The sequence below is a fragment of the Ceratotherium simum genome, chromosome 2 (assembly GCF_057802395.1).
Source record: "Ceratotherium simum simum isolate JZ-2026a chromosome 2, ASM5780239v1, whole genome shotgun sequence".
Lineage (NCBI taxonomy): Eukaryota > Metazoa > Chordata > Mammalia > Perissodactyla > Rhinocerotidae > Ceratotherium > Ceratotherium simum.
Window position 1 is genome coordinate 34,461,442 of NC_141901.1, and position 25,265 is coordinate 34,486,706.

A 25,265-nucleotide genomic window follows, 5' to 3' on the forward strand; every position below is an offset into this window, starting at 1 on the left:
ACAGCTGCCGGGACGGGGCGGGGTCGGATGGGTCCCCCGCCTCGGTGCGGGAAGTGGCCTCGCGGAGCCGCGGGTGGAGAAGGGCTTGGCCGAGCCCGCTGCCGCAGGACCTGAGAGGGAGGAGGAGGGGGGACGTGACGGGGTCGGGGTCGGCTTTGGCTTTGGTCGGGTCGACCGGCGGCCAGGGCGCCCCCCAGAGGCGGTCGGGCCGGCGGACGAGGGCCGCTGCGTCTGGCGCGGGGCGGCCGTTGGCGGCGCCTGGGGCAGCGCCGAGCTGCGAGCGGGCGGGGCGTCGGGGCAGGGCTGCGCCGGGCGGCGGCAGCGGCGGCGGCGTGACGGCGCCGGCGCGAGCCCCAGGCCGGCATCTCAGGGCAGCCCGGGCTGTGCAGCGTTGGTGGTATAGTGGTGAGCATAGCTGCCTTCCAAGCAGTTGACCCGGGTTCGATTCCCGGCCAACGCAGCGGGCCGACCTTTTGCGGAACCGCAGGGCCCTCCGTGCCCGGAGCCGGGAGCCGGGAGCCGGGAGCCGGGAGCCGGGCCCGCGGCCGTGCGCGTGTGCGTGTGCGTGTGTGTGAGAAGGAGGCGCGCGCAGTAGTGTTTTGAGGGTGCAGCCGGGCAGGAAGAACGCTAGGGCGCGTGCATTGCCAGGGCCGCGCGCGGCTGGCCTGCCAAAGGCAGGGGCTGGCTCAAGGGAGCGCCGAGCGGGCGGGATGGAGGCCCCGGGTCCAGGAGGCGCAGGCGGGGCGCGAGGCCTGGCGCTCCCTGGTGGTCTAGTGGTTTGGATTCGGCGCTCTCACCGCCGCGGCCCGGGTTCGATTCCCGGTCAGGAAGCCTTATCTTCTTTCTCTCCGCCTCCCCAGCACCTCCACAACCCCCTTTTAGCCCACGCCAGAGCTCGCTCGCTTCGCCCCTTACCCCTCGGCCTCGGCCCCGGACCCCCGACAAGGCCACCCGGCACCCTCCACGGCCAGCCCAAGCCCTGCCACCTCACCTGCGCCCCTGCCAACCTTTTGGCCCTCGCTCGCCTCGCCTCGCCTCGCCTCGCCCACCCGACGTCTCTCCTCCTCCTCCTCGTCGGACGCTCGCCTCGCTCCCGCTCTTCCTCAGCCCCAAACCACAGTGGCCCGGGCAGCCACTCTCGCCCGCCGTGGCCACCGCACGTGCTTCGACTCTCCAGCGGCACGCCTTCGGCCGGGACAAACCTCGCGGCCCCCAAGCCACCCCTTCCTGCCTCCTGAGGTGCGGCTCCGGTTGGGGTGGAGGGGAGGGGCCGGGGTCTACGTCGACAGGACCGGCCACCGGCCAGGGCCTGTGGCGTGGTCCTTCACTTGGCGCCTCCTGCCGGCGAAGGCGCGGGCAGCTTACCCGCCGCCGCCGGCCAGGTCCCGTGCCGGCTGCGGCTCCCCGCGGCCGCCGATTGGGCGCCAGGGGCGTCGTGGGCTCGTGCGCCGAGGAGCCGAGCCGGAGCCTGGCGCCCGGGAGGCGGAGAAGTCAGAATGAACCTGGACCCGTCCGTCTGTCCGGGTAGCTAGGCCACCCGGCGGGGGGGGAGGGGACAGAGCAGGGAGATGGAGGAGGCCAGTCTGGCCAAGCAGGGGGTGGGGGCTGGAGGCAGAGGGATGACAGAGTGGACTTCTGGCCAACATTGTATTCGACTGGCATCACCGACGCTCTCAGTCCTCTCACCAAGTGGCCAGAAGGTTACCGGGAACGCTTCCCTGCCCGACACACCCCTCCCCCCACCCGCCACCTAGATTGGACCGTCCGATGTGTTCCCGTTCCCGCCTTACCGACCATCCAGCCACCCAGGATGGACGCCATCCCTGTCTCCACCCTGGGATCCATCTCCTTCTGTGGACACTCCCCGAAGTAGATGGCAGCTCTCGGTCTCCTTCCCGCCACGACAGCCGGGCCGCTGTCAGCGAGTTGAACACCTCTTCGCCGACTGGCTCCTTCAGAGGCAAAAGTGGAGAGCGGAGCCCAGGAAGGGCAGAGACCTGCGGCGGCGGCGGCGGCGGCGGCACACTCCCCGGGTTTAGACAGAGCCGTTCTCACGTGTGCCGAGGCCCCTGTCGGCATGGGGTGCTCACCGCCAGCGCAGGAAGTTCCCTCACCGGCCTGGCCGGGGTGCTGGGGGTGAGTGTGGGTGGGCGGGTGACAGAGGAGGATGAAGGTGTCTGTTGCGCGGGGGGGGCTCCCACGCGGGTCAGGGCACAGGGCCAAATGACCCCGAAAAGAGGGGACGGCCGTGAGCGTCGTGCTGCTCACGGGGGAGGTGTGGGAGGGCGTCCCGGGTGGGTCGGAGTGGAGCGTGGGCGGGGAGGTGCGGGGCTTGCGGGATGTGGCCGGGAGTGCGGCTGGCCGCTCAGGCAGGGGCTCTGCGCAGGCTCCGGGCGGTGGCGCACCTTGCCCGGCACGGGTGCCGCGGGGGGGCGGGGGTGAGGTTGAGGGAGCGGGTGGGGCCGGAGCAGGGGTTTGTCCGAGGGGCCCGAGGGAGGAGGACAGGACCGGTGGAAGTGTGCGTAGAGGGGCCCGGGGTCCACGGGGTTGGTGGCGGAGGGATGGAGGGGGTGAGCCTGGAGGCTGGAAGGAACAGCAGGTGGCGGGCAGGGGCCGTGGGCCCTGGCGCGAGGAAGGTGGAAGGCCCCGTGGTGGGAGAGGACCCAGGCCGGCGAGACTGGTGTGCTGTGCTGCGAGGTGGTCAGGCTAAGGAGTAGGGTGAGAGGAGGGGTAGGCAGCAGGCAAGGGTGGGGAATTCAACTGCCCCAGAGACACAAGTGACCTCTCCCCACGACAAAGAGTCGGGTCTCAGGTGTGTGTCTGGGCTTGAGTTGAAAAGAGGCCAAAGGGACGAATGCAACCCGCGGTCCCCGGCCAAGCAGAATTTGGAAGGTGGGGGCCGCGGGTGGGGGCGGAGCAGGGAGGGAGTGTGGGGCAGGAGAGGAGTAGGGGTGTGTGGTGGAGTAGGAGGGTGGTGGGGGGGGGAGGAGGTGGTGCTGGGGCTGGCGGTGCCGCTTGGGGTTTGCAGGCTGTGGTGCTGTTGGACCCGGGAGTGTGCGCGCTGGTTCTCGGGGTGGTGGTGCTGCCTGCGACGGGGGTGTTCCTGGCGGCGGCGGTGACGATAGTGGTGGTGCTGGCGCTGATGGCGGTGGACTCGGTGCTGGCCCTGGTGGAGGTGACTCGGCGGACTTGGTGGTGGCGGCGGCGGAGGTGGTTTTAGTGGTGGAGGGCGGGCCAGCGTTTGGGAAATAGAGCGGCCAAGCGGGAGAAGGTGAATGAACGCTCGCTGTGTGTGTGCATCGTGATGATATCGCGGAACTCTTCGGAATGAGTGGAGCGCGCGCCATCACGACTTCGGTGACCGTCGGGAGAATGCGGTGCATCACTCGTAGGAGTGGCAAGTTGCCTCCTACTGGTGGTAGGAACCGACACGGTCTGATTCTCGGAGTGGGGGTAGAGCGAGGCAGAGAGCGGGGCGAACCCCGTGACGGGCGGGGCGTGCGGGGTCCAGTGTGTGGTGCAGGGTAGCCTTCCTCGAAGCGAAAGGCGTGAGCCGAGCGGGGTCACGGGAGCGAAGAGCAGAGGGACAAGGAAGGCGTGTGGGCACAAGAGTGGCTGAGCGGTCGAGGTGTCTGGGCACGGGGGCTTGGTTCCCCGCGTGGACTTTCTGTCTCCAGGGCGAGAGAGGGGGCTTGGGGGTGGGGGCGGGGGAGACGAGAGCACGTGGAATGTGCTGCGGTGGGCCGCAGAGCCGGTGTGGGACAGGTGCCTTGAGCGCGGGAGAGGAAGCCTCGCTTCGGCGTTGGGGCGGCGGGACCAAAAGGGGAACGCGGTGCTGCATGGGCCGGGAATCGAACCCGGGCCTCCCGCGTGGCAGGCGAGAATTCTACCACTGAACCACCCATGCACCGATGGCCGCCGCCACCAGCCGCCCGACGCTGGTCGCCGCCCTCCGCGGCCACCTGCTCCGTCTGAGCAGGCGGCGGACTGGTGGGCTCCAAGAGAGGCTCCAGGTACGTGGAGGGCGCTAGGGCGCAGGCGCGGACGCAAGGGCGGGCGAGGAGGCACCGAGGCACCGAGGCAGGCTCGGCCCGTGCCGCGCCTTCTCTGCCGCCCAGGGCCGCGGCGAGATGGCCGGCGTCGCCAGAGGCAGCCGGGAGCCGGACCAAGCCGGGCCCGCGCCCGAATGCCAGTCAGGGTAGGCGATCTGTGGGCGGGTGCAGCTGAAGGCCGACGTTCCCTTCGACGACCCACAGCCCGGTCCCAAAGTGCCTTGGGCGGCTGGCTTTCTTGCCGGTGCGCTGGGCGCGAGGGCGGGCACGGGCGGGCACGGTGCTCCGGCTGTGCGAGGGCGCGGGCGGCGGGGCGTGGGGAGCCGTCGGAGCTGGAGGCCCGGGAGCGCGGCCTCCGCCGCCGCCCGCCGCCGAGCGGGCCTCAGGCCAAGAGGCCAGGCCAAGTGCCCGAGCCTGGCTTCCGCGCTCTGGCCGACGGCCTCCCGGCCAGGGTCCGGCTCCGGTGCGTCGGTGGCGAGGCAGGAGCGCGGTCTCGGATCGGAGGAGCGCTGTGGCGGAGGGGCTGCCGGCTCGCGGGCAGCCCGCTGAGGGAGCGCGCCGGTGTGGTGGGGTTCGGCCCCGGCTGCGGTTTCCCGCTTCGAGACGCGGTGTGGCCGCCGAGGGGGGTGGCCCCGGCTGGGGGCCGGACGTTGGCGGGTGCGTGACGGGGGGTCCAGGGCTTCCGCTGGCTCCTCACTGGAGCAACCTTCCCGGCTTGGGCTCAGGTGCCAGGCAGGCCCTGTGCAGGGAGGGCTCTGTCGTTGGCTGGCGAGCAGATGGCTGCGCTGCGCGTGTCCCTGGAGGCAGGCAGGTGTGGCCAGGGCGAGGCCCCGAGGTGAAAAATCGCGGTGGGTAGCACAGGCCAGCAAGATGGGGACCGCGACCTCAGTAGGGTGTGGAGAGAATGGCATGGGCGGGCAGGCGGGCGGGGCTGGCGGCAAGGACAGAACGTCGGACGGTGTGCTGCTGGTTGCGCGAGTGTCAGGCTCTAAGAGAGTCGCTGTTCACCAGGCAGAAGTCGGAGGGTGACCCGTGGAGGGCTTTCTTCACGCAGGGCGCGGTGAGGGAGCGGCAGTGGGAGCGGAGACGGGAGTGGGAGGGAGGCAGTTGGGGAGGAAAGCCACAAGCACGGAGCAGGGGCGTGGGCGGGGGCAGGGGGCCGCAGGGATGGGGTCGGAGGGAGGTGGGGGCGCGGGGACGGGGAGGAAGCAGGGGAGGGAAAGATGTGGTGCAAAGTCCTGAAGCTTCCGCGTGCGGGGGTCAGGTAGGAAGGGTGTGTGAGTGGGTGGGGAGCGCGTGCGTCCAGGAAGCCAGTTGCCAGGGGTTCAAGGCGCCGGAGCACCCTCCTGGGCTATTTCTGCCAGGCCGGCGCACGGGTCGGCAGGAAAGGTGGCCGTGCCTGAGCAGCTGGTGGGGCGAGAGGCGTGGGTGTAGGGGCTGGACTTTGGAGAGGCGGCAAGAGCGCAAGCCAGCGACGGACGGTAAGGCGGTGAAGAGCTGCGACGGGGTGTCGCGGAGGCCCAGGACCCGGGCATTTGTTGGGCGGGCCAAAGGTGGGCGTGTCAGGAGTGGGATTCGAACCCACGCCTCCAGGGAGACTGCGACCTGAACGCAGCGCCTTAGACCGCTCGGCCATCCTGACGGCGGGCCTGGGCGCGTGTCCGCTCACCTGGCTGGGACCCGACGCGCAGAGCGGTGCCACCCTGGCCGCACGCGGCGCCTGGCGGGCCGCTGTGTGGGCGCGCAAGGGACGGGACCCGCGCGCCGACCGGCGGGAGACTCGCCGGGCTCCGCCGCCCACACCCCTCGCCCACCCCGGCCCCCGCCGGGCCGCGTCCCCAGGGTGCGGCCGTCCTCTGCCGCCAGCCCCCCCACCCGCGCCTCCCCTCGCGGCGGACGCGGCACGGCGCGCGCCCACCTTCTCCCCCCCGCCTTGGTCCCCCTCTCGGGCCCCTTCCTGCCGGCGCGATCCCGCACTGGAGGCAACAGGCAGCGCGCACTCGGAGCTTTGAGCAGCCCCGGGTCCGGGTCCGGGTCGGGTCCGGGTCAGGTCCGGATCGAGGTCGCGATCTGCTTTGTCGAATGACGCGATTGTTTAGGGGTCGGGTCGGGTCGGGCCGGGCACGCGCCGGGCAGCCGTGGTGGGCAGAAGGTCGAGGGCAGGGTAGGCGTCGGCGGGCAGCCGGACAGCGGTCGCGCGCCGGGGCGGCCGCCGCCGTCCTCGTTAGTATAGTGGTGAGTATCCCCGCCTGTCACGCGGGAGACCGGGGTTCGATTCCCCGACGGGGAGGCAAGACGCCCTCTTTTGGTCGCCGGCAGCGCTCTCCGTCCAGCCGCTTGCGCCCAAGGGCCCTTCTTCTCCCTCCCCCGCCCTCCAGCGAGGCGCAGGCCGCCGACTCGTGCCCCGGCTGCCCACCCTCGCCCACCCGGACCCTTCTCCCCTCCTCCTTGTCCTCCTCCTCGCCGGGCGCTTGCTCGCCACAGCCGAGCGAGGGCTTCCTCTGCTCCTCCCCACGGCGCCCGACGAGCGGCCCTGCCAAGGTGGCTGGCGCAATGGGCTCCTTGCGACGCGACGCACAGCTGCACAGCTGCCGGGACGGGTCGGGGGTCGGATGGGTCCCCCGCCTCGGTGCGGGAAGTGGCCTCGCGGAGCCGCGGGTGGAGAAGGGCTTGGCCGAGCCCGCTGCCGCAGGACCTGAGAGGGAGGAGGAGGGGGGACGTGACGGGGTCGGGGTCGGCTTTGGCTTTGGTCGGGTCGAACGGCGGCCAGGGCGCCCCCCAGAGGCGGTCGGGCCGGCGGACGAGGGCCGCTGCGTCTGGCGCGGGGCGGCCGTTGGCGGCGCCTGGGGCAGCGCCGAGCTGCGAGCGGGCGGGGCGTCGGGGCAGGGCTGCGCCGGGCGGCGGCAGCGGCGGCGGCGTGACGGCGCCGGCGCGAGCCCAGGCCGGCATCTCGGGGCAGCCCGGGCTGTGCAGCGTTGGTGGTATAGTGGTGAGCATAGCTGCCTTCCAAGCAGTTGACCCGGGTTCGATTCCCGGCCAACGCAGCGGGCCGACCTTTTGCGGAACCGCAGGGCCCTCCGTGCCCGGAGCCGGGAGCCGGGAGCCGGGAGCCGGGAGCCGGGAGCCGGGCCCGCGGCCGTGCGCGTGTGCGTGTGCGTGTGTGTGAGAAGGAGGCGCGCGCAGTAGTGTTTTGAGGGTGCAGCCGGGCAGGAAGAACGCTAGGGCGCGTGCATTGCCAGGGGCCGCGCGCGGCTGGCCTGCCAAAGGCAGGGGGCTGGCTCCAAGGGAGCGCCGAGCGGGCGGGATGGAGGCCCCGGGTCCAGGAGGCGCAGGCCAGGCGCGAGGCCTGACGCTCCCTGGTGGTCTAGTGGTTAGGATTCGGCGCTCTCACCGCCGCGGCCCGGGTTCGATTCCCGGTCAGGGAAGCCTTATCTTCTTTCTCTCCGCCTCCCCAGCACCTCCACAACCCCCTTTTAGCCCACGCCAGAGCTCGCTCGCTTCGCCCCTTACCCCTCGGCCTCGGCCCCGGACCCCCGACAAGGCCACCCGGCACCCTCCACGGCCAGCCCAAGCCCTGCCACCTCACCTGCGCCCCTGCCAACCTTTTGGCCCTCGCTCGCCTCGCCTCGCCTCGCCTCGCCCACCCGACGTCTCTCCTCCTCCTCCTCGTCGGACGCTCGCCTCGCTCCCGCTCTTCCTCAGCCCCAAACCACAGTGGCCCGGGCAGCCACTCTCGCCCGCCGTGGCCACCGCACGTGCTTCGACTCTCCAGCGGCACGCCTTCGGCCGGGACAAACCTCGCGGCCCCCAAGCCACCCCTTCCTGCCTCCTGAGGTGCGGCTCCGGTTGGGGTGGGGGGGGAGGGGCCGGGGTCTACGTCGACAGGTCCGGCCACCGGCCAGGGCCTGTGGCGTGGTCCTTCACTTGGCGCCTCCTGCCGGCGAAGGCGCGGGCAGCTTACCCGCCGCCGCCGGCCAGGTCCCGTGCCGGCTGCGTCTCCCCGGGGCCGCCGATTGGGCGCCAAGTGCGTCGTGGTCTCGTGCGCCGAGGGGAGCCGAGAGCCGGAGCCTGGCGCCCGGGAGGCGGAGAAGTCAGAATGAACCTGGACCCGTCCGTCTGTCCGGGTAGCTAGACCACCCGGCGGCGGCGGAGGAGACAGAGCAGGGAGATGGAGGAGGCCAGTCTGGCCAAGCAGGGGGGGCGGGGGGCTGGAGGCAGAGGGATGACAGAGTGGACTTCTGGCCAACATTGTATTCGACTGGCATCACCGACGCTCTCAGTCCTCTCACCAAGTGGCCAGAAGGTTACCGGGAACGCTTCCCTGCCCGACACACCCCTCCCCCCACCCGCCACCTAGATTGGACCGTCCGATGTGTTCCCGTTCCCGCCTTACCGACCATCCAGCCACCCAGGATGGACGCCATCCCTGTCTCCACCCTGGGATCCATCTCCTTCTGTGGACACTCCCCGAAGTAGATGGCAGCTCTCGGTCTCCTTCCCGCCACGACAGCCGGGCCGCTGTCAGCGAGTTGAACACCTCTTCGCCGACTGGCTCCTTCAGAGGCAAAAGTGGAGAGCGGAGCCCAGGAAGGGCAGAGACCTGCGGCGGCGGCGGCGGCGGCGGCACACTCCCCGGGTTTAGACAGAGCCGTTCTCACGTGTGCCGAGGAGCCCCTGTCGGCATGGGGGTGCTCACCGCCAGCGCAGGAAGTTCCCTCACCGGCCTGGCCGGGGTGCTGGGGGTGAGTGTGGGTGGGCGGGTGACAGAGCAGGATGAAGGTGTCTGTTCCCGTGGGTGGCCTCCCACGCGGGTCAGGGCACAGGGCCAAATGACCCCGAAAAGAGGGGACGGCCGTGAGCGTCGTGCTGCTCACGGGGGAGGTGTGGGAGGGCGTCCCGGGTGGGTCGGAGTGGAGCGTGGGCGGGGAGGTGCGGGGCTTGCGGGATGTGGCCGGGAGTGCGGCTGGCCGCTCAGGCAGGGGCTCTGCGCAGGCTCCGGGCGGTGGCGCACCTTGCCCGGCACGGGTGCCGCGGGGGGGTGGGGGGGGCGAGGTTTAGGGTGCGGGTGGGGACGGAGCAGGGGTTTGTCCGAGGGGCCCGAGGGAGGAGGACAGGACCGGTGGAAGTGTGCGTAGAGGGGCCCGGGGTCCACGGGGTTGGTGGCGGAGGGATGGAGGGGGTGAGCCTGGAGGCTGGAAGGAACAGCAGGTGGCGGGCAGGGGCCGTGGGCCCTGGCGCGAGGAAGGTGGAAGGCCCCGTGGTGGGAGAGGACCCAGGCCGGCGAGACTGGTGTGCTGTGCTGCGAGGTGGTCAGGCTAAGGAGTAGGGTGAGAGGAGGGGTAGGCAGCAGGCAAGGGTGGGGAATTCAACTGCCCCAGAGACACAAGTGACCTCTCCCCACGACAAAGAGTCGGGTCTCAGGTGTGTGTCTGGGCTTGAGTTGAAAAGAGGCCAAAGGGACGAATGCAACCCGCGGTCCCCGGCCAAGCAGAATTTGGAAGGTGGGGGCCGCGGGTGGGGGCGGAGCGGGGAGGGGAGTGTGGGGCAGGAGAGGAGTAGGGGTGTCTGGTGGAGTAGGAGGGTGGTGAGGGGTGGAGGAGGTGGTGCTGGGGCTGGCGGTGCCGCTTGGGGTTTGCAGGCTGTGGTGCTGTTGGACCCGGGAGTGTGCGCGCTGGTTCTCGGGGTGGTGGTGCTGCCTGCGACGGGGGTGTTCCTGGCGGCGGCGGTGACGATAGTGGTGGTGCTGGCGCTGATGGCGGTGGACTCGGTGCTGGCCCTGGTGGAGGTGACTCGGCGGACTTGGTGGTGGCGGCGGCGGAGGTGGTTTTAGTGGTGGAGGGGCGGGCCAGCGTTTGGGAAATAGAGCGGCCAAGCGGGAGAAGGTGAATGAACGCTCGCTGTGTGTGTGCATCGTGATGATATCGCGGAACTCTTCGGAATGAGTGGAGCGCGCGCCATCACGACTCGGTGACCGTCGGGGAGAATGCGGTGCATCACTCGTAGGAGTGGCAAGTTGCCTCCTACTGGTGGTAGGAACCGACACGGTCTGATTCTCGGAGTGGGGGTAGAGCGAGGCAGAGAGCGGGGGCGAACCCCCGTGACGGAGCGGGGCGTGCGGGGTCCAGTGTGTGGTGCAGGGTAGCCTTCCTCGAAGCGAAAGGCGTGAGCCGAGCGGGGTCACGGGAGCGAAGAGCAGAGGGACAAGGAAGGCGTGTGGGCACAAGAGTGGCTGAGCGGTCGAGGTGTCTGGGCACGGGGGCTTGGTTCCCCGCGTGGACTTTCTGTCTCCAGGGCGAGAGAGGGGGCTTGGGGGTGGGGCGGGGAGACGAGAGCACGAGGAATGTGCTGCCGGGGGCCGAAGAGCCGGTGGGCGACAGGGGCCTGGGGGGCGGGAGAGAGGAAGCCTCGCTGCGGCGGTGGGGCGGCGGGACCAAAAGGGGAACGCGGTGCTGCATGGGCCGGGAATCGAACCCGGGCCTCCCGCGTGGCAGGCGAGAATTCTACCACTGAACCACCCATGCACCGATGGCCGCCGCCACCAGCCGCCCGACGCTGGTCGCCGCCCTCCGCGGCCACCTGCTCCGTCTGAGCAGGCGGCGGACTGGTGGGCTCCAAGAGAGGCTCCAGGTACGTGGAGGGCGCTAGGGCGCAGGCGCGGACGCAAGGGGGCGGGCGAGGAGGCACCGAGGCACCGAGGCAGGCTCGGCCCGTGCCGCGCCTTCTCTGCCGCCCAGGGCCGCGGCGAGATGGCCGGCGTCGCCAGAGGCAGCCGGGAGCCGGACCAAGCCGGGCCCGCGCCCGAATGCCAGTCAGGGTAGGCGATCTGTGGGCGGGTGCAGCTGAAGGCCGACGTTCCCTTCGACGACCCACAGCCCGGTCCCAAAGTGCCTTGGGCGGCTGGCTTTCTTGCCGGTGCGCTGGGCGCGAGGGCGGGCACGGGCGGGCACGGTGCTCCGGCTGTGCGAGGGCGCGGGCGGCGGGGCGTGGGGGGAGCCGTCGGAGCTGGAGGCCCGGGAGCGCGGCCCCCCCCGCCGCCCCCCGCCGAGCGGGCCTCAGGCCAAGAGGCCAGGCCAAGTGCCCGAGCCTGGCTTCCGCGCTCTGGCCGACGGCCTCCCGGCCAGGGTCCGGCTCCGGTGCGTCGGTGGCGAGGCAGGAGCGCGGTCTCGGATCGGAGGAGCGCTGTGGCGGAGTGGCTGCCGGCTCGCGGGCAGCCCGCTGAGGAGCGCGCCGGTGTGGTGGGGTTCGGCCCCGGCTGCGGTTTCCCGCTTCGAGACGCGGTGTGGCCGCCGAGGGGGGTGGCCCCGGCTGGGGGCCGGACGTTGGCGGGTGCGTGACGGGGACCAGGGCTTCCGCTGGCTCCTCACTGGAGCAACCTTCCCGGCTTGGGCTCAGGTGCCAGGCAGGCCCTGTGCAGGGAGGGCTCTGTCGTTGGCTGGCGAGCAGATGGCTGCGCTGCGCGTGTCCCTGGAGGCAGGCAGGTGTGGCCAGGGCGAGGCCCCGAGGTGAAAAATCGCGGTGGGTAGCACAGGCCAGCAAGATGGGGACCGCGACCTCAGTAGGGTGTGGAGAGAATGGCATGGGCGGGCAGGCGGGCGGGGCTGGCGGCAAGGACAGAACGTCGGACGGTGTGCTGCTGGTTGCGCGAGTGTCAGGCTCTAAGAGGGAGTCGCTGTTCACCAGGCAGAAGTCGGAGGGTGACCCGTGGAGGGCTTTCTTCACGCAGGGCGCGGTGAGGGAGCGGCAGTGGGAGCGGAGACGGGAGTGGGAGGGAGGCAGTTGGGGAGGAAAGCCACAAGCACGGAGCGGGGCGTGGGCGGGGGCAGGGGGCCGCAGGGATGGGGTCGGAGGGAGGTGGGGGCGCGGGGACGGGGAGGGAAGCAGGGGAGGGAAAGATGTGGTGCAAAGTCCTGAAGCTTCCGCGTGCGGGGGTCAGGTAGGAAGGGTGTGTGAGTGGGTGGGGAGCGCGTGCGTCCAGGAAGCCAGTTGCCAGGGGTTCAAGGCGCCGGAGCACCCTCCTGGGCTATTTCTGCCAGGCCGGCGCACGGGTCGGCAGGAAAGGTGGCCGTGCCTGAGCAGCTGGTGGGGCGAGAGGCGTGGGTGTAGGGGCTGGACTTTGGAGAGGCGGCAAGAGCGCAAGCCAGCGACGGACGGTAAGGCGGTAAAGAGCTGCGACGGGGTGTCGCGGAGGCCCGGGACCCGGGCATTTGTTGGGCGGGCCAAAGGTGGGCGTGTCAGGAGTGGGATTCGAACCCACGCCTCCAGGGAGACTGCGACCTGAACGCAGCGCCTTAGACCGCTCGGCCATCCTGACGGCGGGCCTGGGCGCGTGTCCGCTCACCTGGCTGGGACCCGACGCGCAGAGCGGTGCCACCCTGGCCGCACGCGGCGCCTGGCGGGCCGCTGGGTGGGCGCGCAAGGGACGGGGGCCGCGCGCGGACCGGCGGGAGACTCGCCGGGCTCCGCCGCCCACACCCCCTCGCCCACCCCCGGCCCCCGCCGGGCCGCGTCCCCGGGGTGCGGCCGTCCTCTGCCGCCAGCCCCCCCACCCGCGCCTCCCCTCGCGGCGGACGCGGCACGGCGCGCGCCCACCTTCTCCCCGCCGCCTTGCTCGCCCTCTCGGGCCTCTTCCTGCCGGCGCGATCCCCGCACTGGAGGCAACAGGCAGCGCGCACTCGGAGCTTTGAGCAGCCCCGGGTCCGGGTCCGGGTCCGGGTCCGGGTCCGGGTCCGGATCGAGGTCGCGATCTGCTTTGTCGAATGACGCGATTGTTTAGGGGTCGGGTCGGGTCGGGCCGGGCACGCGCCGGGCAGCCGTGGTGGGCAGAAGGTCGAGGGCAGGGTAGGCGTCGGCGGGCAGCCGGACAGCGGTCGCGCGCCGGGGCGGCCGCCGCCGTCCTCGTTAGTATAGTGGTGAGTATCCCCGCCTGTCACGCGGGAGACCGGGGTTCGATTCCCCGACGGGGAGGCAAGACGCCCTCTTTTGGTCGCCGGCAGCGCTCTCCGTCCAGCCGCTTGCGCCCAAGGGCCCTTCTTCTCCCTCCCCCGCCCTCCAGCGAGGCGCAGGCCGCCGACTCGTGCCCCGGCTGCCCACCCTCGCCCACCCGGACCCTTCTCCCCTCCTCCTTGTCCTCCTCCTCGCCGGGCGCTTGCTCGCCACAGCCGAGCGAGGGCTTCCTCTGCTCCTCCCCACGGCGCCCGACGAGCGGCCCTGCCAAGGTGGCTGGCGCAATGGGCTCCTTGCGACGCGACGCACAGCTGCACAGCTGCCGGGACGGGTCGGGGGCCGGATGGGTCCCCCGCCTCGGTGCGGGAAGTGGCCTCGCGGAGCCGCGGGTGGAGAAGGGCTTGGCCGAGCCCGCTGCCGCAGGACCTGAGAGGGAGGAGGAGGGGGGACGTGACGGGGTCGGGGTCGGCTTTGGCTTTGGTCGGGTCGAACGGCGGCCAGGGCGCCCCCCAGAGGCGGTCGGGCCGGCGGACGAGGGCCGCTGCGTCTGGCGCGGGGCGGCCGTTGGCGGCGCCTGGGGCAGCGCCGAGCTGCGAGCGGGCGGGGCGTCGGGGCAGGGCTGCGCCGGGCGGCGGCAGCGGCGGCGGCGTGACGGCGCCGGCGCGAGCCCCGGGCCGGCATCTCGGGGCAGCCCGGGCTGTGCAGCGTTGGTGGTATAGTGGTGAGCATAGCTGCCTTCCAAGCAGTTGACCCGGGTTCGATTCCCGGCCAACGCAGCGGGCCGACCTTTTGCGGAACCGCAGGGCCCTCCGTGCCCGGAGCCGGGAGCCGGGAGCCGGGAGCCGGGAGCCGGGCCCGCGGCCGTGCGCGTGTGCGTGTGCGTGTGTGTGAGAAGGAGGCGCGCGCAGTAGTGTTTTGAGGGTGCAGCCGGGCAGGAAGAACGCTAGGGCGCGTGCATTGCCAGGGGCCGCGCGCGGCTGGCCTGCCAAAGGCAGGGGGCTGGCTCCAAGGGAGCGCCGAGCGGGCGGGATGGAGGCCCCGGGTCCAGGAGGCGCAGGCCAGGCGCGAGGCCTGACGCTCCCTGGTGGTCTAGTGGTTAGGATTCGGCGCTCTCACCGCCGCGGCCCGGGTTCGATTCCCGGTCAGGGAAGCCTTATCTTCTTTCTCTCCGCCTCCCCAGCACCTCCACAACCCCCTTTTAGCCCACGCCAGAGCTCGCTCGCTTCGCCCCTTACCCCTCGGCCTCGGCCCCGGACCCCCGACAAGGCCACCCGGCACCCTCCACGGCCAGCCCAAGCCCTGCCACCTCACCTGCGCCCCTGCCAACCTTTTGGCCCTCGCTCGCCTCGCCTCGCCTCGCCTCGCCCACCCGACGTCTCTCCTCCTCCTCCTCGTCGGACGCTCGCCTCGCTCCCGCTCTTCCTCAGCCCCAAACCACAGTGGCCCGGGCAGCCACTCTCGCCCGCCGTGGCCACCGCACGTGCTTCGACTCTCCAGCGGCACGCCTTCGGCCGGGACAAACCTCGCGGCCCCCAAGCCCCCCCTTCCTGCCTCCTGAGGTGCGGCTCCGGTTGGGGTGGGGGGGGAGGGGCCGGGGTCTACGTCGACAGGTCCGGCCACCGGCCAGGGCCTGTGGCGTGGTCCTTCACTTGGCGCCTCCTGCCGGCGAAGGCGCGGGCAGCTTACCCGCCGCCGCCGGCCAGGTCCCGTGCCGGCTGCGTCTCCCCGGGGCCGCCGATTGGGCGCCAAGTGCGTCGTGGTCTCGTGCGCCGAGGGGAGCCGAGAGCCGGAGCCTGGCGCCCGGGAGGCGGAGAAGTCAGAATGAACCTGGACCCGTCCGTCTGTCCGGGTAGCTAGACCACCCGGCGGCGGCGGAGGAGACAGAGCAGGGAGATGGAGGAGGCCAGTCTGGCCAAGCAGGGGGGGGGGGGGGCTGGAGGCAGAGGGATGACAGAGTGGACTTCTGGCCAACATTGTATTCGACTGGCATCACCGACGCTCTCAGTCCTCTCACCAAGTGGCCAGAAGGTTACCGGGAACGCTTCCCTGCCCGACACACCCCTCCCCCCACCCGCCACCTAGATTGGACCGTCCGATGTGTTCCCGTTCCCGCCTTACCGACCATCCAGCCACCCAGGATGGACGCCATCCCTGTCTCCACCCTGGGATCCATCTCCTTCTGTGGACACTCCCCGAAGTAGATGGCAGCTCTCGGTCTCCTTCCCGCCACGACAGCCGGGCCGCTGTCAGCGAGTTGAACACCTCTTCGCCGACTGGCTCCTTCAGAGGCAAAAGTGGAGAGCGGAGCCCAGGAAGGGCAGAGACCTGCGGCGGCGGCGGCGGCGGCGGCACACTCCCCGGGTTTAGACAGAGCCGTTCTCACGTGTGCCGAGGAGCCCCTGTCGGCATGGGGGTGCTCACCGCCAGCGCAGGAAGTTCCCTCACCGGCCTGGCCGGGGTGCTGGGGGTGAGTGTGGGTGGGCGGGTGACAGAGCAGGATGAAGGTGTCTGTTCCCGTGGGTGGCCTCCCACGCGGGTCAGGGCACAGGGCCAAATGACCCCGAAAAGAGGGGACGGCCGTGAGCGTCGTGCTGCTCACGGGGGAGGTGTGGGAGGGCGTCCCGGGTGGGCGGGGGGGGAGCGGGGGCGGGGAGGTGCGGGGCTTGCGGGATGTGGCCGGGAGTGCGGCTGGCCGCTCAGGCAGGGGCTCTGCGCAGGCTCCGGGCGGTGGCGCACCTTGCCCGGCACGGGTGCCGCGGGGGGGTGGGGGGGGCGAGGTTTAGGGTGCGGGTGGGGACGGAGCAGGGGTTTGTCCGAGGGGCCCGAGGGAGGAGGACAGGACCGGTGGAAGTGTGCGTAGAGGGGCCCGGGGTCCACGGGGTTGGTGGCGGAGGGATGGAGGGGGTGAGCCTGGAGGCTGGAAGGAACAGCAGGTGGCGGGCAGGGGCCGTGGGCCCTGGCGCGAGGAAGGTGGAAGGCCCCGTGGTGGGAGAGGACCCAGGCCGGCGAGACTGGTGTGCTGTGCTGCGAGGTGGTCAGGCTAAGGAGTAGGGTGAGAGGAGGGGTAGGCAGCAGGCAAGGGTGGGGAATTCAACTGCCCCAGAGACACAAGTGACCTCTCCCCACGACAAAGAGTCGGGTCTCAGGTGTGTGTCTGGGCTTGAGTTGAAAAGAGGCCAAAGGGACGAATGCAACCCGCGGTCCCCGGCCAAGCAGAATTTGGAAGGTGGGGGCCGCGGGTGGGGCGGAGCGGGAGGGAGTGTGGGGCAGGAGAGGAGTGGGGGTGTCTGGTGGAGTAGGAGGGTGGTGAGGGGTGGAGGAGGTGGTGCTGGGGCTGGCGGTGCCGCTTGGGGTTTGCAGGCTGTGGTGCTGTTGGACCCGGGAGTGTGCGCGCTGGTTCTCGGGGTGGTGGTGCTGCCTGCGACGGGGTGTTCCTGGCGGCGGCGGTGACGATAGTGGTGGTGCTGGCGCTGATGGCGGTGGACTCGGTGCTGGCCCTGGTGGAGGTGACTCGGCGGACTTGGTGGTGGCGGCGGCGGAGGTGGTTTTAGTGGTGGAGGGGCGGGCCAGCGTTTGGGAAATAGAGCGGCCAAGCGGGAGAAGGTGAATGAACGCTCGCTGTGTGTGTGCATCGTGATGGTATCGCGGAACTCTTCGAATGAGTGGAGCGCGCGCCATCACGACTCGGTGACCGTCGGGAGAATGCGGTGCATCACTCGTAGGAGTGGCAAGTTGCCTCCTACTGGTGGTAGGAACCGACACGGTCTGATTCTCGGAGTGGGGGTAGAGCGAGGCAGAGAGCGGGGGCGAACCCCCGTGACGGAGCGGGGCGTGCGGGGTCCAGTGTGTGGTGCAGGGTAGCCTTCCTCGAAGCGAAAGGCGTGAGCCGAGCGGGGTCACGGGAGCGAAGAGCAGAGGGACAAGGAAGGCGTGTGGGCACAAGAGTGGCTGAGCGGTCGAGGTGTCTGGGCACGGGGGCTTGGTTCCCCGCGTGGACTTTCTGTCTCCAGGGCGAGAGAGGGGGCTTGGGGGTGGGGGCGGGGGAGACGAGAGCACGTGGAATGTGCTGCGGTGGGCCGCAGAGCCGGTGTGGGACAGGTGCCTTGAGCGCGGGAGAGGAAGCCTCGCTTCGGCGTTGGGGCGGCGGGACCAAAAGGGGAACGCGGTGCTGCATGGGCCGGGAATCGAACCCGGGCCTCCCGCGTGGCAGGCGAGAATTCTACCACTGAACCACCCATGCACCGATGGCCGCCGCCACCAGCCGCCCGACGCTGGTCGCCGCCCTCCGCGGCCACCTGCTCCGTCTGAGCAGGCGGCGGACTGGTGGGCTCCAAGAGAGGCTCCAGGTACGTGGAGGGCGCTAGGGCGCAGGCGCGGACGCAAGGGGCGGGCGAGGAGGCACCGAGGCACCGAGGCAGGCTCGGCCCGTGCCGCGCCTTCTCTGCCGCCCAGGGCCGCGGCGAGATGGCCGGCGTCGCCAGAGGCAGCCGGGAGCCGGACCAAGCCGGGCCCGCGCCCGAATGCCAGTCAGGGTAGGCGATCTGTGGGCGGGTGCAGCTGAAGGCCGACGTTCCCTTCGACGACCCACAGCCCGGTCCCAAAGTGCCTTGGGCGGCTGGCTTTCTTGCCGGTGCGCTGGGCGCGAGGGCGGGCACGGGCGGGCACGGTGCTCCGGCTGTGCGAGGGCGCGGGCGGCGGGGCGTGGGGGGAGCCGTCGGAGCTGGAGGCCCGGGAGCGCGGCCTCCGCCGCCGCCCGCCGCCGAGCGGGCCTCAGGCCAAGAGGCCAGGCCAAGTGCCCGAGCCTGGCTTCCGCGCTCTGGCCGACGGCCTCCCGGCCAGGGTCCGGCTCCGGTGCGTCGGTGGCGAGGCAGGAGCGCGGTCTCGGATCGGAGGAGCGCTGTGGCGGAGTGGCTGCCGGCTCGCGGGCAGCCCGCTGAGGGAGCGCGCCGGTGTGGTGGGGTTCGGCCCCGGCTGCGGTTTCCCGCTTCGAGACGCGGTGTGGCCGCCGAGGGGGGTGGCCCCGGCTGGGGGCCGGACGTTGGCGGGTGCGTGACGGGGGGTCCAGGGCTTCCGCTGGCTCCTCACTGGAGCAACCTTCCCGGCTTGGGCTCAGGTGCCAGGCAGGCCCTGTGCAGGGAGGGCTCTGTCGTTGGCTGGCGAGCAGATGGCTGCGCTGCGCGTGTCCCTGGAGGCAGGCAGGTGTGGCCAGGGCGAGGCCCCGAGGTGAAAAATCGCGGTGGGTAGCACAGGCCAGCAAGATGGGGACCGCGACCTCAGTAGGGTGTGGAGAGAATGGCATGGGCGGGCAGGCGGGCGGGGCTGGCGGCAAGGACAGAACGTCGGACGGTGTGCTGCTGGTTGCGCGAGTGTCAGGCTCTAAGAGGGAGTCGCTGTTCACCAGGCAGAAGTCGGAGGGTGACCCGTGGAGGGCTTTCTTCACGCAGGGCGCGGTGAGGGAGCGGCAGTGGGAGCGGAGACGGGAGTGGGAGGGAGGCAGTTGGGGAGGGGGAAACCCACAAGCACGGAGCGGGGGCGTGGGCGGGGGCGGGGGGGGCCGCAGGGATGGGGTCGGAGGGAGGTGGGGGGCGCGGGGACGGGGAGGGGAAGCAGGGGAGGGAAAGATGTGGTGCAAAGTCCTGAAGCTTCCGCGTGCGGGGGGTCAGGTAGGAAGGGTGTGTGAGTGGGTGGGGGAGCGCGTGCGTCCAGGAAGCCAGTTGCCAGGGGGTTCAAGGCGCCGGAGCACCCTCCTGGGCTATTTCTGCCAGGCCGGCGCACGGGTCGGCAGGAAAGGTGGCCGTGCCTGAGCAGCTGGTGGGGCGAGAGGCGTGGGTGTAGGGGCTGGACTTTGGAGAGGCGGCAAGAGCGCAAGCCAGCGACGGACGGTAAGGCGGTGAAGAGCTGCGACGGGGTGTCGCGGAGGCCCGGGACCCGGGCATTTGTTGGGCGGGCCAAAAGGTGGGCGTGTCAGGAGTGGGATTCGAACCCACGCCTCCAGGGGAGACTGCGACCTGAACGCAGCGCCTTAGACCGCTCGGCCATCCTGACGGCGGGCCTGGGCGCGTGTCCGCTCACCTGGCTGGGACCCGACGCGCAGAGCGGTGCCACCCTGGCCGCACGCGGCGCCTGGCGGGCCGCTGTGTGGGCGCGCAAGGGACGGGACCCGCGCGCCGACCGGCGGGGAGACTCGCCGGGCTCCGCCGCCCACACCCCCTCGCCCACCCCCGGCCCCCGCCGGGCCGCGTCCCCGGGTGCGGCCGTCCTCTGCCGCCAGCCCCCACCCGCGCCTCCTCGCGGCGGACGCGGCACGGCGCGCGCCCACCTTCTCCCCGCCGCCTTGCTCGCCCTCTCGGGCCTCTTCCTGCCGGCGCGATCCCCGCACTGGAGGCAACAGGCAGCGCGCACTCGGAGCTTTGAGCAGCCCCGGGTCCGGGTCCGGGTCCGGGTCCGGGTCCGGGTCCGGATCGAGGTCGCGATCTGCTTTGTCGGAGGGCGCGAGTGTGTAGGGGTGGGGTGGGGCCGGGCCGGGCACGCGCCGGGCAGCCGTGGTGGGCAGAAGGTCGAGGGCAGGGTAGGCGTCGGCGGGCAGCCGGACAGCGGTCGCGCGCCGGGGCGGCCGCCGCCGTCCTCGTTAGTATAGTGGTGAGTATCCCCGCCTGTCACGCGGGAGACCGGGGTTCGATTCCCCGATGGGGAGGCAAGACGCCCTCTTTGGTCGCCGGCAGCGCTCTCCGTCCACCCGCTCGCGCCCAAGGGCCCTTCTTCTCCCTCCCCCGCCCTCCAGCGAGGCGCAGGCCGCCGCCTCGTGCCCCGGCTGCCCACCCTCGCCCACCCGGACCCTTCTCCCTCCTCCTTGTCCTCCTCCTCGCCGGGCGCTTGCTCGCCACAGCCGAGCGAGGGCTTCCTCTGCTCCTCCCCACGGCGCCCGACGAGCGGCCCTGCCAAGGTGGCTGGCGCAATGGGCTCCTTGCGACGCGACGCACAGCTGCACAGCTGCCGGGACGGGTCGGGGGTCGGATGGGTCCCCGCCTCGGTGCGGGAAGTGGCCTCGCGGAGCCGCGGGTGGAGAAGGGCTTGGCCGAGCCCGCTGCCGCAGGACCTGAGAGGGAGGAGGAGGGGGGACGTGACGGGGTCGGGGTCGGCTTTGGCTTTGGTCGGGTCGAACGGCGGCCAGGGCGCCCCCCAGAGGCGGTCGGGCCGGCGGACGAGGGCCGCTGCGTCTGGCGCGGGGCGGCCGTTGGCGGCGCCTGGGGCAGCGCCGAGCTGCGAGCGGGCGGGGCGTCGGGGCAGGGCTGCGCCGGGCGGCGGCAGCGGCGGCGGCGTGACGGCGCCGGCGCGAGCCCCGGGCCGGCATCTCGGGGCAGCCCGGGCTGTGCAGCGTTGGTGGTATAGTGGTGAGCATAGCTGCCTTCCAAGCAGTTGACCCGGGTTCGATTCCCGGCCAACGCAGCGGGCCGACCTTTTGCGGAACCGCAGGGCCCTCCGTGCCCGGAGCCGGGAGCCGGGAGCCGGGAGCCGGGAGCCGGGAGCCGGGCCCGCGGCCGTGCGCGTGTGCGTGTGCGTGTGTGTGAGAAGGAGGCGCGCGCAGTAGTGTTTTGAGGGTGCAGCCGGGCAGGAAGAACGCTAGGGCGCGTGCATTGCCAGGGGCCGCGCGCGGCTGGCCTGCCAAAGGCAGGGGGCTGGCTCCAAGGAGCGCCGAGCGGGCGGGATGGAGGCCCCGGGTCCAGGAGGCGCAGGCCAGGCGCGAGGCCTGACGCTCCCTGGTGGTCTAGTGGTTAGATTCGGCGCTCTCACCGCCGCGGCCCGGGTTCGATTCCCGGTCAGGGAAGCCTTATCTTCTTTCTCTCCGCCTCCCCAGCACCTCCACAACCCCTTTAGCCCACGCCAGAGCTCGCTCGCTTCGCCCTTACCCTCGGCCTCGGCCCCGGACCCCCGACAAGGCCACCCGGCACCCTCCACGGCCAGCCCAAGCCCTGCCACCTCACCTGCGCCCCTGCCAACCTTTTGGCCCTCGCTCGCCTCGCCTCGCCTCGCCTCGCCCACCCGACGTCTCTCCTCCTCCTCCTCGTCGGACGCTCGCCTCGCTCCCGCTCTTCCTCAGCCCCAAACCACAGTGGCCCGGGCAGCCACTCTCGCCCGCCGTGGCCACCGCACGTGCTTCGACTCTCCAGCGGCACGCCTTCGGCCGGGACAAACCTCGCGGCCCCCAAGCCACCCCTTCCTGCCTCCTGAGGTGCGGCTCCGGTTGGGGTCTACGTCGACAGGTCCGGCCACCGGCCAGGGCCTGTGGCGTGGTCCTTCACTTGGCGCCTCCTGCCGGCGAAGGCGCGGGCAGCTTACCCGCCGCCGCCGGCCAGGTCCCGTGCCGGCTGCGTCTCCCCGGGGCCGCCGATTGGGCGCCAAGTGCGTCGTGGTCTCGTGCGCCGAGGGGAGCCGAGAGCCGGAGCCTGGCGCCCGGGAGGCGGAGAAGTCAGAATGAACCTGGACCCGTCCGTCTGTCCGGGTAGCTAGACCACCCGGCGGCGGCGGAGGAGACAGAGCAGGGAGATGGAGGAGGCCAGTCTGGCCAAGCAGGGGGTGGGGGCTGGAGGCAGAGGGATGACAGAGTGGACTTCTGGCCAACATTGTATTCGACTGGCATCACCGACGCTCTCAGTCCTCTCACCAAGTGGCCAGAAGGTTACCGGGAACGCTTCCTGCCCGACACACCCCTCCCCACCCGCCACCCAGATTGGACCGTCCGATGTGTTCCTGTTCCCGCCTTACCGACCATCCAGCCACCCAGGATGGACGCCATGCCTGTCTCCACCCTGGGATCCATCTCCTTCTGGGGACACTCCGAAGTAGATGGCAGCCCTCGGCCTCCTTCCCGCCACGACAGCCGGGCCGCTGTCAGCGAGTTGAACACCTCTTCGCCGACTGGCTCCTTCAGAGGCAAAAGTGGAGAGCGGAGCCCAGGAAGGGCAGAGACCTGCGGCGGCGGCGGCGGCGGCGGCACACTCCCCGGGTTTAGACAGAGCCGTTCTCACGTGTGCCGAGGAGCCCCTGTCGGCATGGGGTGCTCACCGCCAGCGCAGGAAGTTCCCTCACCGGCCTGGCCGGGGTGCTGGGGTGAGTGTGGGTGGGCGGGTGACAGAGCAGGATGAAGGTGTCTGTTCCCGTGGGTGGCCTCCCACGCGGGTCAGGCACAGGGCCAAATGACCCCGAAAGAGGGACGGCCGTGAGCGTCGTGCTGCTCACGGGGAGGTGTGGGAGGGCGTCCCGGGTGGGTCGGAGTGGAGCGTGGGCGGGGAGGTGCGGGCTTGCGGATGTGGCCGGGAGTGCGGCTGGCCGCTCAGGCAGGGGCTCTGCGCAGGCTCCGGGCGGTGGCGCACCTTGCCCGGCACGGGTGCCGCGGGGGTGGGGGGCGAGGTTTAGGTGCGGGTGGGGACGGAGCAGGGGTTTGTCCGAGGGGCCCGAGGGAGGAGGACAGGACCGGTGGAAGTGTGCGTAGAGGGGCCCGGCGTCCACGGGGTTGGTGGCGGAGGGATGGAGGGGGGGAGCCTGGAGGCTGGAAGGAACAGCAGGTGGCGGGCAGGCCGTGGGCCCTGGCGCGAGGAAGGTGGAAGGCCCTGTGGTGGGAGAGGACCCGGGCCGGCCAGGCTGGTGTGCTGTGCTGGGAGGTGGACAGGCTAAGGAGTAGGGGGAGAGGAGGGGTAGGCAGCAGGCAAGGGTGGGGAATTCAACTGCCCCAGAGACACAAGTGACCTCTCCCCACGACAAAGAGTCGGGTCTCAGGTGTGTGTCTGGGCTTGAGTTGAAAAGAGGCCAAAGGGACGAATGCAACCCGCGGTCCCCGGCCAAGCAGAATTTGGAAGGTGGGGGCCGCGGGTGGGGCGGAGCGGGGAGGGGAGTGTGGGGCAGGAGAGGAGTAGGGGTGTCTGGTGGAGTAGGAGGGTGGTGAGGGGTGGAGGAGGTGGTGCTGGGGCTGGCGGTGCCGCTTGGGGTTTGCAGGCTGTGGTGCTGTTGGACCCGGGAGTGTGCGCGCTGGTTCTCGGGGTGGTGGTGCTGCCTGCGACGGGGGTGTTCCTGGCGGCGGCGGTGACGATAGTGGTGGTGCTGGCGCTGATGGCGGTGGACTCGGTGCTGGCCCTGGTGGAGGTGACTCGGCGGACTTGGTGGTGGCGGCGGCGGAGGTGGTTTTAGTGGTGGAGGGGCGGGCCAGCGTTTGGGAAATAGAGCGGCCAAGCGGGAGAAGGTGAATGAACGCTCGCTGTGTGTGTGCATCGTGATGATATCGCGGAACTCTTCGGAATGAGTGGAGCGCGCGCCATCACGACTCGGTGACCGTCGGGGAGAATGCGGTGCATCACTCGTAGGAGTGGCAAGTTGCCTCCTCCTGGTGGTAGGAACCGCCACGGTCTGATTCTCGGAGTGGGGGTAGAGCGAGGCAGAGAGCGGGGCGAACCCCGTGACGGAGCGGGGCGTGGGGTCCAGTGTGTGGTGCAGGGTAGCCTTCCTCGAAGCGAAAGGCGTGAGCCGAGCGGGGGCACGGGAGCGAAGAGGAGAGGGACAAGGAAGGCGGGTGGGGAGAAGAATGGCTGAGCGGTCGAGGTGTCTGGGCACGGGGCTTGGTTCCCCGCGTGGACTTTCTGTCTCCAGGGCGAGAGAGGGGGCTTGGGGGTGGGGGCGGGGGAGACGAGAGCACGTGGAATGTGCTGCGGTGGGCCGCAGAGCCGGTGTGGGACAGGTGCCTTGAGCGCGGGAGAGAGGAAGCCTCGCTTCGGCGTTGGGGCGGCGGGACCAAAAGGGGAACGCGGTGCTGCATGGGCCGGGAATCGAACCCGGGCCTCCCGCGTGGCAGGCGAGAATTCTACCACTGAACCACCCATGCACCGATGGCCGCCGCCACCAGCCGCCCGACGCTGGTCGCCGCCCTCCGCGGCCACCTGCTCCGCGTGGGCAGGCGGCGGACTGGTGGGCTCCAAGAGAGGCTCCAGGTACGTGGAGGGCGCTAGGGCGCAGGCGCGGACGCAAGGGGGCGGGCGAGGAGGCACCGAGGCACCGAGGCAGGCTCGGCCCGTGCCGCGCCTTCTCTGCCGCCCAGGGCCGCGGCGAGATGGCCGGCGTCGCCAGAGGCAGCCGGGAGCCGGACTGCCGGGCCCGCGCCCGAATACCCGTCAGGGTAGGCGACCTGTGGGCGGGTCCAGCTGAAGGCCGACGCTCCTTCCGACCGCCCACAGCCCGGTCCCAAAGTGCCTTGGGAGGCTGGCTTTCTTGCCGGTGCGCTGGGCGGGAGGGCGGGCACGGGCGGGCACGGGGCTCCGGCTGTGCGAGGGCGCGGGCGGCGGGGCGTGGGGGGAGCCGTCGGAGCTGGAGGCCCGGGAGCGCGGCCTCCGCCGCCGCCCGCCGCCGAGCGGGCCTCAGGCCAAGAGGCCAGGCCAAGTGCCCGAGCCTGGCTTCCGCGCTCTGGCCGACGGCCTCCCGGCCAGGGTCCGGCTCCGGTGCGTCGGTGGCGAGGCAGGAGCGCGGTCTCGGATCGGAGGAGCGCTGTGGCGGAGTGGCTGCCGGCTCGCGGGCAGCCCGCTGAGGGAGCGCGCCGGTGTGGTGGGGTTCGGCCCCGGCTGCGGTTTCCCGCTTCGAGACGCGGTGTGGCCGCCGAGGGGGGTGGCCCCGGCTGGGGGCCGGACGTTGGCGGGTGCGTGACGGGGGGTCCAGGGCTTCCGCTGGCTCCTCACTGGAGCAACCTTCCCGGCTTGGGCTCAGGTGCCAGGCAGGCCCTGTGCAGGGAGGGCTCTGTCGTTGGCTGGCGAGCAGATGGCTGCGCTGCGCGTGTCCCTGGAGGCAGGCAGGTGTGGCCAGGGCGAGGCCCCGAGGTGAAAAATCGCGGTGGGTAGCACAGGCCAGCAAGATGGGGACCGCGACCTCAGTAGGGTGTGGAGAGAATGGCATGGGCGGGCAGGCGGGCGGGGCTGGCGGCAAGGACAGAACGTCGGACGGTGTGCTGCTGGTTGCGCGAGTGTCAGGCTCTAAGAGGGAGTCGCTGTTCACCAGGCAGAAGTCGGAGGGTGACCCGTGGAGGGCTTTCTTCACGCAGGGCGCGGTGAGGGAGCGGCAGTGGGAGCGGAGACGGGAGTGGGAGGGAGGCAGTTGGGGAGGGGAAACCCACAAGCACGGAGCGGGGCGTGGGCGGGGGCGGGGGCCGCAGGGATGGGGTCGGAGGGAGGTGGGGGCGCGGGGACGGGGAGGGGAAGCAGGAGGGAAAGATGTGGTGCAAAGTCCTGAAGCTTCCGC

The 25,265-nt window shown here is 71.5% G+C and overlaps 1 protein-coding gene and 17 non-coding genes across 18 annotated transcripts; 10 read left to right on the plus strand and 8 right to left on the minus strand.

Moving 5' to 3' along the window:
- Positions 1-388: 388 nt before the first annotated feature.
- On the plus strand, positions 389-460 carry TRNAG-UCC (transfer RNA glycine (anticodon UCC)). The gene has a single exon. It is a non-coding gene; the product is annotated as a tRNA-Gly (tRNA).
- A 299-nt stretch (positions 461-759) lies between these two features.
- On the plus strand, positions 760-831 carry TRNAE-CUC (transfer RNA glutamic acid (anticodon CUC)). The gene has a single exon. It is a non-coding gene; the product is annotated as a tRNA-Glu (tRNA).
- A 3,005-nt stretch (positions 832-3,836) lies between these two features.
- On the minus strand, positions 3,837-3,907 carry TRNAG-GCC (transfer RNA glycine (anticodon GCC)). Its single transcript has one exon. It is a non-coding gene; the product is annotated as a tRNA-Gly (tRNA).
- A 1,705-nt stretch (positions 3,908-5,612) lies between these two features.
- Positions 5,613-5,694, minus strand: TRNAL-CAG (transfer RNA leucine (anticodon CAG)). Its single transcript has one exon. It is a non-coding gene; the product is annotated as a tRNA-Leu (tRNA).
- A 404-nt stretch (positions 5,695-6,098) lies between these two features.
- On the minus strand, positions 6,099-8,368 carry LOC147917840 (uncharacterized). The gene is made up of 3 exons (XM_087417307.1): positions 7,639-8,368; positions 6,479-6,747; positions 6,099-6,354 (listed from the first exon to the last, which is right to left on the minus strand). The coding sequence occupies exons 1-3, from the start codon at positions 8,299-8,301 to the stop codon at positions 6,099-6,101; spliced, it is 1,188 nt and encodes a 395-aa protein (XP_087273433.1). The 5' UTR covers positions 8,302-8,368.
- TRNAG-UCC (transfer RNA glycine (anticodon UCC)) lies at positions 7,025-7,096 on the plus strand. The gene has a single exon. It is a non-coding gene; the product is annotated as a tRNA-Gly (tRNA).
- TRNAE-CUC (transfer RNA glutamic acid (anticodon CUC)) lies at positions 7,406-7,477 on the plus strand. Its single transcript has one exon. It is a non-coding gene; the product is annotated as a tRNA-Glu (tRNA).
- Positions 8,369-10,502: 2,134 nt separating the features above from the next.
- Positions 10,503-10,573, minus strand: TRNAG-GCC (transfer RNA glycine (anticodon GCC)). Its single transcript has one exon. It is a non-coding gene; the product is annotated as a tRNA-Gly (tRNA).
- A 1,708-nt stretch (positions 10,574-12,281) lies between these two features.
- Positions 12,282-12,363, minus strand: TRNAL-CAG (transfer RNA leucine (anticodon CAG)). Its single transcript has one exon. It is a non-coding gene; the product is annotated as a tRNA-Leu (tRNA).
- A 581-nt stretch (positions 12,364-12,944) lies between these two features.
- Positions 12,945-13,016, plus strand: TRNAD-GUC (transfer RNA aspartic acid (anticodon GUC)). Its single transcript has one exon. It is a non-coding gene; the product is annotated as a tRNA-Asp (tRNA).
- A 683-nt stretch (positions 13,017-13,699) lies between these two features.
- Positions 13,700-13,771, plus strand: TRNAG-UCC (transfer RNA glycine (anticodon UCC)). Its single transcript has one exon. It is a non-coding gene; the product is annotated as a tRNA-Gly (tRNA).
- Positions 13,772-14,073: 302 nt separating this feature from the next.
- On the plus strand, positions 14,074-14,145 carry TRNAE-CUC (transfer RNA glutamic acid (anticodon CUC)). The gene has a single exon. It is a non-coding gene; the product is annotated as a tRNA-Glu (tRNA).
- Positions 14,146-17,164: 3,019 nt separating this feature from the next.
- TRNAG-GCC (transfer RNA glycine (anticodon GCC)) lies at positions 17,165-17,235 on the minus strand. Its single transcript has one exon. It is a non-coding gene; the product is annotated as a tRNA-Gly (tRNA).
- Positions 17,236-18,957: 1,722 nt separating this feature from the next.
- On the minus strand, positions 18,958-19,040 carry TRNAL-CAG (transfer RNA leucine (anticodon CAG)). Its single transcript has one exon. It is a non-coding gene; the product is annotated as a tRNA-Leu (tRNA).
- A 577-nt stretch (positions 19,041-19,617) lies between these two features.
- On the plus strand, positions 19,618-19,689 carry TRNAD-GUC (transfer RNA aspartic acid (anticodon GUC)). Its single transcript has one exon. It is a non-coding gene; the product is annotated as a tRNA-Asp (tRNA).
- Positions 19,690-20,369: 680 nt separating this feature from the next.
- TRNAG-UCC (transfer RNA glycine (anticodon UCC)) lies at positions 20,370-20,441 on the plus strand. Its single transcript has one exon. It is a non-coding gene; the product is annotated as a tRNA-Gly (tRNA).
- A 308-nt stretch (positions 20,442-20,749) lies between these two features.
- On the plus strand, positions 20,750-20,820 carry TRNAE-CUC (transfer RNA glutamic acid (anticodon CUC)). Its single transcript has one exon. It is a non-coding gene; the product is annotated as a tRNA-Glu (tRNA).
- Positions 20,821-23,794: 2,974 nt separating this feature from the next.
- On the minus strand, positions 23,795-23,865 carry TRNAG-GCC (transfer RNA glycine (anticodon GCC)). The gene has a single exon. It is a non-coding gene; the product is annotated as a tRNA-Gly (tRNA).
- Between the last annotated feature and the right edge of the window lie 1,400 nt (positions 23,866-25,265).